Source organism: Ictalurus furcatus, chromosome 11 (assembly GCF_023375685.1).
Source record: "Ictalurus furcatus strain D&B chromosome 11, Billie_1.0, whole genome shotgun sequence".
Lineage (NCBI taxonomy): Eukaryota > Metazoa > Chordata > Actinopteri > Siluriformes > Ictaluridae > Ictalurus > Ictalurus furcatus.
Window position 1 is genome coordinate 12759980 of NC_071265.1, and position 12665 is coordinate 12772644.

General features: G+C 38.2%; 1 protein-coding gene across 2 annotated transcripts in view; it reads right to left on the minus strand.

The window, feature by feature from the left end:
* mmp24 (matrix metallopeptidase 24) overlaps positions 1 to 4872 on the minus strand; it is a 63154-nt gene extending 58282 nt beyond the window's left edge. For both annotated transcript variants that reach the window (XM_053636220.1, XM_053636219.1), the window contains exon 1: positions 4601 to 4872. In XM_053636220.1, the coding sequence (XP_053492195.1) occupies positions 4601 to 4726 (126 nt within the window). In that variant the 5' untranslated portion in view covers positions 4727 to 4872. The remainder of the gene's footprint in view (positions 1 to 4600) is intronic.
* Positions 4873 to 12665: the final 7793 nt, after the last annotated feature.

Consider the following 12665-nt stretch of genomic DNA (forward strand, 5'->3'; position numbering starts at 1 on the left):
GCTTTTGTCTTTCATTGCCATTTGTTGTCAAGTCGTACCCGCTAAGAACTATTTATGTTCTTGAGATCATAGTTTGTGTTTAGGTGTCCTAGGTTTACTTTTTCTGTATTGTTCATGTTTTGTTAATTAATAAACTCAAGCTGCACTTGTATCCACCCCCTCTACAAATACTTGGCAATAATACACAAAGATAACAAACAAGCAAAAACAGCAACTGTTTTTCATGACGAGTTTATGATCAAATTAGGTGCTATCTATTTTTCTCAGCATGTAAAAATAAAAACATTTATGACTAGTAAGGTAATGTTTTGAATGTTTTAAAAGTTTGTGACATTTTCAACACTTTCCCAGTGTCCACTGTTCTCTTCTAACACCTTACTCACACACAACCTCCCACATAGGCACACACAACCAAATATAGACTTGCAAGACAAAAATCAATAAAGTATTATGTTACTGAGTGAGTAGCATGCTACTTTTGTGTGCTGTAAATTTTAAAAATTTACACTGAAAAATGCTCATGTTATGAAGCTTATAATAAATCATTTTACCCATGAGGTTTCAGAAATTGGTTAAAATTCTCATAAAAGCCTGTACTGTATTAATCTGTGTTATGCTGTAATATGAGCAATACATTGCAGACAAATATTTATATAATTCACCTTGTGTTTTTGTAATTTGATTTGATGCACAAATGGGAGTTGAACCTTGATTCATACAAATAATTGCTAACAATTGCACCAACAGTTTAGTGAGTGGAACATGATGCATTTTACGTAACAATTTCACCAGCATAAAACATAAGATTACATGTGTAACCCCGCTTCTATGACTGAGTGGAGGACCACTATGTTGGTTTGCTTCAGAACTTTGGAACTAGTGGAGGCCCTACATCAGTCTTCACAAGGGTTAATAACATATCCTGATTCACCTTGCAAGATAACAGACAGCACTCTTAAAAAGTGCCAATACCATAACTTATTGAGATGATGAATCACTCGAAATGTTGGCACTACTCCCTATTGAGAATGTGAATCACTAAAGTGCTGATATTTTTATTTATTCAGGATGAGAATCACACATGGTTCTAAACTGACAATAAAAATTTCTCAAAACTTTGCATTATTGTTCTGCACTGAGGATAAGTAAGAATTGCACAATGTTCGTGTACTGTTCATTGCTATTATAAAAATCACCCAACATTGTGATACTGCTCTGCATTACAAGTGAGAATCATTTAAACTGGCATTTAATGGAAGAACACTCTTGACCTGTTCCTTCTACATGCTTGGAATCCTCACTGGACACAGGGCTGGCCTGGGCACATTCTCATCTGCAAGAGCAGATAGCTTGATGGGTTTGTTAATACATCACAGTGTCAATATATTTGGCAGGAACACTGAGTTCAGCACTCTGGTCTCCAAAGCAGAGCATACTGACCAATAACACATGTAGTTCACTCGTCTGGCCATAGTGATGGCCAGCACATAAGAGGTCTTAAGCAAAAGCCACTTTATATGCAAGTTTCTCATTGGTTCATATGACAATGGCTTATTATCAAATTCATGGTTTTGCATGAAGGTTCTGCACTTTTAAGAAAAGTGCCCCTGTCCTTTGTGAAAATACCATTGTGTTTGTTTCACTTGCAGAGGCCAGACCCATATTTTTCAAAGAACCATGGTCTGTTCTGTCAGAATGGGGCTTTAATCAAACAATGTTATACGGTCAGTCTCGTGGGCTGTAGTCCATAGAAAAATCATACAACTGTAGATTTGGCCAATGGAACCAACACATCCTGACCCAAAGTGTTTGTCTCTGCTCTATCCATGAACCACATTATACATGTTCCATATTAACAGAACGACATTAGCTGACTTGCTAATCCCCATAGCATAGAACTGTCCTCAGCCTGACAACATCAGCTGATTAGTTAGGCAGCTCGTAAAGGGAACCCCGACTATGAAGGCTTGTATGGTTTATTAAATTAATGTTGACCGGTTTATTAAACTAATGTGAGCTATATAATCTATATAAATCTGTTGTACAAAAACACTCTAGATGTCATTTAAAAATTTTTTTTTTAAATCCTTGAACTCATAGGCTGCCATTGCTGTTTACGTAACAATGCATTCTGGGTTAGGACATCAAATGATTGCAACGGTCTTGATTCTGCAGCGACCCTACAGCGATATAAACATGTCTTCAGCCTTTTCAATTTGAAACTGAGCGTAACATAAGCGAGGAGGCTAATATACAAGACATTACTCAAAATGTACACCAAAATGAAGATGATCAGAGAGGTGAGGAGGTGAGAGTGGGGCAAAATCGATGGTGTCTGTGCAGCATTACAAAAAATTCACTAACAAGATGCTTACATGTTTGATTATATTGACAGATATCCCATGGATCACAGCACACAAGAACTAGAAAATTAGAGCTAAAAGCAGCACAGTGTGGCATTCTTTTCCAGCTAGGGGGCTAGTACCTAATTCTTTTGAGTGCTCAAGTGCAACCATTTTAATCCATCGACATGTAATGGCGGCCTCCGTAGGTTAAAATATGTATTAAATATTAAGGATTTTTAAACTAATTAACATTTTCCATGTGTTTCTAACAATGTATTTTTGTAGGAGAGGGCAATTACTGCGTGTTAAGGCCAACAAGTCTTCATAGCCAGGGTTCTTTTTAAAATATAAGATGTACATCTGGCCAGCGCTTGCTTGTCCAATCTCAACATTGCTTGTGAATGTAAAACACCACCATGGTTATATATATATATATATATATATATATATATATATATATATATATACACACACACATACTAGGGATGTCACGAGAACCGATACCTCTGTACCAACATTCTTAAAACGTGATGGTACTTGTTTTTCTGCAGTAGCGTCGGTACCTTTAGTAATAAAGGTACCGTAGTTGCAATTCTTCCGGAACTGATGGGGGCAGCAAATATGTGTAAGTGTTTTAGTCTGTCCACAAGTGGTAAAGAAGAAGAAAAACGCCTACAAGCACATTGAGAGGAAAGGCAGTAAGAGTTGAATATGGAAATACTTTGCATTCGATGCCAATAGTATTTCGTCTGACATCTACTCTGACTATTTTTTTTCTGAGTATCTAGCTAATTTGCCAGATTACACCCTAAACAGCTTCAATAAAATGACAAATTTTGTTTTTGAGATATACTACATATTGTGTTTTGAGGATCTCGGGTACAATGACTTGATAAATAATGTCAACAGTCAACTAGGTTACCTTTCAGAGATGTCTGATTTGGATCATTTGCATTATCTTTTTACAGTTTTAAAAATTTCTTTTTAATTATTTTTTTTAATAGCCTAAGTATTAATTGTAATTTAATTTAATTTAATAAATAATTGTAATAATGATCATTCTTTTCCCTAACGACACGTGAATATGTGACGATCCAAGAACCATCCATCCATATCCTTTTCAGGGTCATGGGGAACCTGGAGCCTATCCCAGGGAGCATCGGGCACAAGGCGGGGTACACCCTGAACAGGGTGCCAATCCATCACAGGGCGCAATCACACACACATTCACACACCCATTCATACACTACGGACACTTTGGACATTCGAATCAGCCTACCGATCCAAGATAAACAAATAAAATAGAATAATATATGCAACGATATGACGTCGCATATTCTGTAATGTATGAATAACAACGGCAGCAAAAACAACAACAACAACAACAACAACAACAAGCTACGCTCACCCAGTTTCTATAATGCCACACTAAAGTCATTTGCCCGAAGCACACATTATTAGTTGTATACGGTTTGGAAGTCAGTCGAGCCCCATGGCAGCCACAGCATCGTCATAAATTATGTAGGATGCTATATTTGGAACCATTAAAGGGAGAAGAATATAGCTTGTGCTTCACATAAAGGAAAACCAGTGCCAGTGTACCACTAAACGTGACCAAATGTACTACAGAATATAAACAATAGAAATGATGAGCAGGATGTATGCTGATGGCCTAAACGCAAACACGTTCTCTGTGTGTTAATTCACCATGACATGGATAATTAATAAATAATACGATTTATTATAAATAATAAATAATTAAATAGACTATATATTTTTAATCTAGGACAAGGAAGTGATACATAATGGTTTAGTAGTCCGCGATAGCATAAATATAATATGTGTACAGGATCGTGTGCCTGTCACTCCTGTAAATGCAGCCGTTGGCGTATCCTGCTGGTGTTTATAGTAAATTATAGATAACATTAATTGGTTCGGTCAAGTAATACACAAGCCCACTGTCGTATTCTGTGGGTCCGCTTGTGTGTTAAGGGATAGTTATACCATTTCCCATGTGTTTCAAAAAGATTTTAGCTCTGTATTCTTTTCAAAACGCTGCCAAACACATCAAAGATATGCATAACAAACTACAGGGAATTGATTATTTCATCTATATTCGTCTACATTTCAGGCTTTTCGTGTAATTCGTTGGATTATCTATTTATGTATTTATTCTTTCTATTAAAGAGGAGGTGATGCTCGGCAAAGCCTTTAAGCCTCAATATGGACAACGCAGTGTGTTCATTGTCTCCTACCTCCACCACAAAGCTCTTCTCCTCTCCACACACAGACACGACCCAAAACACGACGTGAAAGTAGCAGGTTTTCCAACATAAACCCGGGAGCCTTGTCCTTTTCCCCGTCGCTCCCACCCCCGCCATGACTACCCCGCCAACAAAGGTCCCCCAAATCCTCCAGCAGTTGAGGTCAGGTCTCTTTTTATTTACGCTGTCATGAAAAAAAAACACTAGCCTTTGTGTACTGTTTATTCCCAACGTCCAAACTGACCGTCAAACTCGGCGAAATCGTTGCGCAGGCGCGGACTCGCACAAAGCGCGCGCACGGCTCGGTGCGTGTAGAGCTGGGCGCGTGTGCTCGCGCTGTCAAAACAGACAGCGGCATATAGGATTGTGAATAATTTTCGCCTAATCATTAGTAATATGTAGTTAAATAGAAATAGACATAATTTAAACTATTAATGAAATGTAGTTAATGAGAAATTAGTCAGCTTGTCTGCGGGTATGCGCGCGTGCAGCATAGATCATGTATTTTTATGTAATTGTTTTAACAATATCAAATTTAAATTCTACCAGTTTTGAATGTTAAACATAACGTAGTATACATTTTACACAGTTTGCAAAAAATAATAATAATAATTAAATCAGACGGTAAAGGCTTTCCCATGTACCTAGGGATCATATTTCTGCATTAATATAGTTGCGTTGTATTTCTGAGATGAATATAGGATATATAATCATAAAAATGTTTTAATGTTTTCATATTGATTTAATAGCTTTGTTTCTAAACTACACATTTACTGACACAACTTGCTTTATTTAACCAATGATTATAAGGGTTTCTCACTTGTCACTTAAGGTATTGTTCACCTTGTTAAGTCTGGTTACTGTCTCTTTAAATTAAGCTCTGTCTTGTGTAATTGCATCATTTCCTGGAGATAACATCATCTTTTTGGAGGGTAAACAACTTTGGGAGGTGAGCACCTAAGCTGACTTTTTACTGTTTTATTTTTCCTCATTTTATTCTATTAGTCTGATATGGTCAACCATAACATGTCCACCCTGTTAGAGGAAATTCCACAGAAAATAATTTCCACCTTGAGTTCAATTTTATGCTAACCTGGTCTTGCTCACACAGTGTGTAATGGCTAACGTTTTGTCAGAATGTCCACCATATATTGGTCCACCATGTTAGCAACAAAGACCTAACAGGGTGGACATGAGCATAACAATGTATACTATTTAAATAGTTTATCTATGTACCGTATGTGTGTTAGCTTTTAGCATTTTCTTTTGGCTTGAATGATAGAAATATTGATATTCAGTGTGTATCTCTTAAAGTATGCCCTTAAGTGCAGCTGAGATACAGAGGCACTACAAGAAACACCAAGATTCAGTTCCTGAAAGGAGGAGCCAATACCTACAAAACAAGGTTTTATTGTAAATCTCGAAGCGAGCATTGTCATGGTAAAATGCATGTACCACAACAGATGCAATAAATACTTCTGGCCAAGTCTAAGCTGGAATAAGCTCTATATAATCTATATAAACTGGTATACAGATGGCCAGATAGTATACTTAATGCAAGAGAACAAGCAGTCATTCCAACCTGAAAATTCACATGGAAGTAGGTTACTGTTACATGCAAGACTGGGCACTACAAGGTTTCATTATCATATGATATATAATGTCCTGTTATTTAGAAGTTTAAAGCTGTGTTTAATTGCTGTTTTTGCATGTTGTTAACTATTTTTACGTAGTGTTTTTATTTTATGTAAAAAGGAAAAAACATGAAATGTTAAAAAGAGCTACTTTTAAGCATATAATTGATTATCTATTAATTGTCCACCCTGTTATACCAGAGTTTTCTGTCTATAATTTAAAGTCCATAAATCCATTTTCCTTACCAGTTATCCTACACAGTGTTTTCTTTTCTGAAAGTTTTGAGGTCCCAAATGCACCAAATATCAAACATGACCCATGAGTGTGTGTGTGTGTGTGTGTGTGTGTGTGTGTGTGTGTGGGTGTGTGTGAGAGTGAGAGAGAGAGAGAGAGAGAGAGAGATTTAATTGGTTTCATATTTGGCTGATCTGACCTGTTCAAGTTCTAAATTTAATAAAAACTTAACGGAACTAAATTTAACCTTTAACTGAAGTACATTAAAAAAAAACCCTCATTAAAAAAAATAGGGGACTTTGTCTGACAGATGAAGTGTGTTCTGCCTCTGTTAGAGGCTGTGTATAGTTTATTCTGGACATTTGAATTTATAAATATTATATTTTCGTATTTGTTTAATAGTCTGTACAAGTTCTGTTTTACCTGCCATTATTCTGTAAATTTATACATGAGAACTCTTATTGTGACGTCTTTTCGTAAGCACTGGGACAGCAGGAACAGGATAACAGGAAGCAGCGAGCACATGGCGCGGTGAAGGTTCGAAATATGTTTATGTCGCATCTGAGTCAATCCTCCTTCTAAACTCTAACTAAAGCAATGGCTTTTTACTCGGTTCAGTGGCCGGTGTTTCTGCAATGTAAACTGCATGTTGAATCATTAAAGGAGCAAGACGCTCATATCCTGGCTCTTGAACAGAGTTTGGCTTGCTGTTTATATACATTCACGCTTGGGAAAGCAAACATTTAGAGAGAACAATACAAAGTGAATTACATTGATTATCTCATTACAATGGCACCTGTCAAGGGGTGGGATATATTAGACAGCAAGTGAACAGTCATTAAATAAAATAAAATTTTCTCAAAGTTGATATGTTTTGGAATCTGGAAAAATGGGCAAGCATAAGGATCTGAGCGACTTTGTCAAGGGCCAAATGATGGCTAGATAACTGGGTCAGAGCATCTCCAAAACGGCAGTACTTGTGGGTTTTTCCAAGTATGCAGTGGTTCATACCTACCAAAAGTGTTCCAAGGAAGGAGAACTGCAACCGGTGAACTGGAGACAGGGTCATGGACACCCAAGGCTCATTGATGTACGTGGGGAGTGAAGGCTAGCCCATCTGGTCTGATCCCACAAAAGACCTACTGTAGCACAAATTGCTGAAAAAGTTCATGCTGGCTATGATTGCTACGTATAGGTCTGCGTAGCCACAGACTGGTCATGCTGACCCCTGCCCACTACTGAAAGTGTCTTGTAGGGAAACTTGCCAGCGGTGGGTGGAGCACAGACAAACGGGAGGGCGTTTTAGTGTTGCAGAGTAAGATCTTTATTCAGGACAATATTCTTTATTGTGTGCTTGCATGTGGGCGTGAAATCGTGTGGTGAGGGGTTCAGTTGTCTGCGGGGTTGCCAGAGTCGTGCCGGGGCTTTCCTGAGCTATGGGGATTCCTCTTGGTGTCTGGTGTTTCCTTTGTTATTGAGGTGTGAGGTGTCATCATGCCAAAATCTAAAGAGTTCTGTAAGGCCTTCAGAAAAAACTTTGTGGATGTGTATGAGTCTAGCAAGGAGTTAAAAAGATGTCCAAATTACTTGAAATACATCATTCCACTGTACGTAAAATAATCTACAAATGGTGCAGATTTCAAACGACTGCCAATTGGTCCAGGACTGGCCATCCCAGCAAATTCTGTCCAAGAGCAGACTGTCTGATGCAAAAAGAAGTCTCCAAGAACCCCAAAATTGAATCACAGGATCTGCTAGTAAGTCTTGCAACTGTTGGTGTCAAAGTGCATGTTTCTACAATCAGAAAGAGATTGTAGAAATTTAACCTGCATGGTAGGTGTGCCAGGAAAAAACCTTTGCAAGACTACAGTTTGCCAATCAGCATATAATCAAAGGCCAGGGAATAATATGCTCTGGACAGACTAATCAAAGATAGAATTCTTTGGCCACAGTAACAGTAGGCATGTTTGGTGCAGACTAGGGGCGTTTCTAGAGTTTGATCACTACTGGAGCATAGGCCCCCCAAGAATTTTATGGAAGTACATAAACATTTCTAGGTGGGTTTAGGGGCATGCCCCCCGCCCACAATTATTTTTTTTCTGCAAAAAACAGCACCAAAGCATTAAATTCCGGTGACTTTGGGAGTAGTATTTATTTATTTATTTTCTTTAAACATATTAAATAACAAATATAAATAAGTATTCATAAAAAAAAATAATAATAAGTATGTGCTGCAGATCATTGCATTAGTTCAATTTTACATTTTAATTTACTGTAAAGGGCTTTGATAAAATTGCCTATGTAAACTTTTTTTAGGTATCAAAACTGGTTACTGTTTGGTTAATGACAATGACAAATTCCATATTTTAATACCTTGGAACTGTTTTATCATGGTTATTTTTAAACAATTAGGCTACTAACAACATTAACTTCATCAGTGCAAGTTTACATTTTATTTGATACTTGAACATACCTAATTTCTATTAAAATTCCTGAAATAAATACACATAGGTATACACTCTGTTCAAAAAGACAAGAGAAGAAATAATTTTCTGAAATAAAAAATACAGAAGTGACTTGAAATAATTTGTGTATAAGACAACAAATATATAAACATTTTTATTGCATTTAAAATCCACCCTCTCCAATCCTGGTCCATCAGAGCCCCAAAAACTAATTAATTATGTTTTGTTCACACAAATTCCAGACTGTGTAAATACTGGAAGAGGCCACTGAAGCTGAAATTAGCTTCTAAACCCGGGATGGGCAGTTCCGCTCCTGCAGCATTTAGCTCTATTCATAATCAAATACACTTGAAAAATATAACCAAAGTCTTCAGGATTACTTGAAAATTACAGGCAGGTGTGTTTGATTAACATTTTTGTGAGTAAACTAACCTACTAGCCCCCTAACTGAACAAATCACTTCAAAAGGTGATGATATCTAAATCACATTGTTTTTGGCACAATGCCAAATTAGAAGAGATAAGCAAGCATTCTTTTAGCAGTTAACACACTAGTGTTATCAATTAATTTGTGCCAAGTAAATTAGATATGGAAAATGGAATGTCCTCATTCAATTAAATAAAAATTTACATACTACTCATTAGCACAGAGATAAGCATTAATCTGGTCGTTACCTCTCCTCAGCTCCAATGTCGTATTATGAATGAGCATTTGACTGCAAGTGGAGGTTTCCACTGTAACGGGGAAAAGTGAAGGGATTACAAGCACAGTGAGGGGGAGGGGCATATGATTGAAGAGGATGCACCGCATATTTTTGCTTCAGCTGGCATTACAATAAGCCTTCATGGTTTAAATAATTAAAATGATGTAAGTGATAACGTCCAATGAATAGAAAAGCATATTTTCAGACATTTTACTGGGGCTCGTGCCCTGGAAAAAAGGGTGCAACGATGCCCCTGGCCAAAGACAGGAGAAGCACCTCATACGAACTGTGAAGCACGGTGGTGGAAATGTTATGGTTTGAGGTTGCTTCACTGCCTCAGGAATTGGACAGCTTGCATTCATTGATTCAACTATAAATTCTGCGTCATATCAAAGAGTGCTTGAAGATAATGCGAGGCCATCTGTCCAAAAGTTGAAGTTTAACTGAAAGTGGACCTTTCAACAGGATAATGATCCTAAGCACACTAGCAAATACACCAAGGAATGGCTCAAAAAGAAGAAATGGAGGGTTATGAAATGGCCTAGTCAAAGCCTGGAATTTAATTCCATAGAAATGTTCTGGGGGGATTTGAAACAGGCAATACAAGCAAGAAAACCCTCAAACATCCTGCAACTGAAAGAATACTGCATGATAGAGTGGTCAAAAATTTCAGAAAGTCTGGTGGACAATTATCCAAAATGCCTAAATTAAGTTTTTTCTACTCAACATCATCATAACTACGGTCAAGCATGGTGGTGGAAGTGTGATGGTGTGGGAATGCTTTGCTGCTTCAGGGCCTGGGCAACGTGCAATAATTGAGGGAAACATGAATTCTGCCCTCTACCAGAAAATCCTAAATGAGAATGTCAGGTCTTCAGTCTGTAAACTGAAACTCAATCACAACTGGATTATGCAGCAAGACAATTATCCAAAGCCTAGAAGTAAGTCCTTGTGCTAGAAGTAAGTGAAAGACTGATCTCGAGTTATCTGAAGCATTTGGTTGCAGTTATTGCTGCTAAAGATGGTACAACCAGATTTTAAAGGAGTGATGTCATGATTTTTAAACATTTTAAACATTAATTATTTTGTTTATTGGGTGTAATAAAATAGGTTAACAGGCTTTAATATTCAAAAAACATTATTTGTCAAATAATGGACATTAATGCAGTACATCTATTCCCAGGCTGCCTGAAATGCTCTGATTTCACCAAAGCACCTCCTTCCGAAAGCACAGAGTGCTCTGATTGGCCAGCTGACCCATTGCATTATGATTGGCTCAAAGCCTCACGAATGTGTTGGAAAAGTAGCTTTAGTTTTAACCTTAGCCTCCAAGGCTTCTAAAGCAATTAGAGCTACTAAGCAACATGCTACCATATTTTACCATATCAGTTTGAGCCCGAGTCCAATTAAAAAAAATGCAGATCAAGCGGAAGCAAGTTTGCAAACATGACTTGAGCAGAACATTTCACAGTGGTACATTTTTATTTTGTAACTCTTTTACCTTTCAGATAGGATGTAAATTCCAACCCCACTGGCAGGACTAATGGAAGGGACATAGATACTCATGCAATATATCTTTGGAAAGGTAGGATTCTTATGATTCGATTTATGTAAACCGTTTCAAGATACAATCACAACAGCAGCTACAATCAATGTCGGACCACTAACATACAAACAAACATTTTGAAAAACTGAGGCAACTTAGCAAACTTTAACTACCACGTTAGCAGAGGTCTATAACTGGGCCACAACACAAAACTCTGCATTTGAACAGTCAATAGCAGATACTTCATGAAATAATCAAACACACTTACAGGTTCTGATTCAGAAGCGTAAGATTGTCCGAGCAAAGTGGGAATCGCCCCACTTTTCAGGAGTACCCTTTGTGTGTAGCCTGTGTTGTACTCGCCTAGGTTCAGGAAGCTGTCCTCCATAAAATGCACTGTGCACAAGCAAACGTTTGGGTTGTACTGCTCTGGAACAGCGTTATAAATAAACAGTAACCACTGATTTTATTAGGCTAAACAAAGAGGTTTTGCTTTTGCACCGAAACACACAGTGTGGCGCCTGAATTCACTGAAGCCTCGACTGATTTCACTGAACCCTCGACTTCTTTTTTCATGGCTGCCTTTGGGTGGCATTATACTGATTATGGAAGTAAATCTGGACTTCATAAATGTGTGTGTATATATGGAAAAGGAAACAGTTCAACAATTACAGGGGTGAGTTTGAATTTGGAATTTGATGGAGTAGGACGCGAAGTTGGAGGCTAATTTTGATTTCGATTAAAATTGTAATTAATTTGCGCTTTTCTATACAATAGATTTTGACATTCTACTCCGTTGCTTTGTTTGCACTTTTAATTTTGTGGCACGTTAAAATGTCTGGAAAGAACATGAAAACCCGTGGTAGCATTCAGACACAACTGAGGCCTAGTGTGCGCGCCGCGAGCGAGTCCCCTTCTTCCCCTGAATCTGCATTGCCGAGCGGTGACCCTGACTTCGCTGCACTCAGGCTCGAGCTGCTGGCTTCACTGAGGAAGGGCATCGCCGATATTTTTTAAAAGGAGCTCCAGGAGACTCTCGGGGATGCGCTGTCTACTATCCAGCTTGAACTGCAGGCCATGAAAACACAGCTGGCTAGTGATAAAGTTGCTACCAAGGCTACCATATCAACACTGAAAGGTACTGTTGTGGAAATGGAGCACGCTCTCTCCGGTTGCACCGATGACATAACTCACATGAAGACTACTATCGAGTCTCTCAGTGCGACCGTGACTCAATTAGAGAATAAATGTGAGGATTTGGAGTCGAGGTCACGGCACAATAACGTTAGGATAGTCGGAGTTCCAGAGGGGCCTAACACATGTACAACTGCTGCTGTAGCGGCCTTGTTAAAAGAGGCGTTTGGTCTGGAGAAGGAGCCGGTTTTGGACCGGTCCCACCGGACTCTTCAGCCGAAGCCCAAGCCTGGTGAACGACCACGAGCTATTGTGTGCAGATTCCACTATCATGGTGAC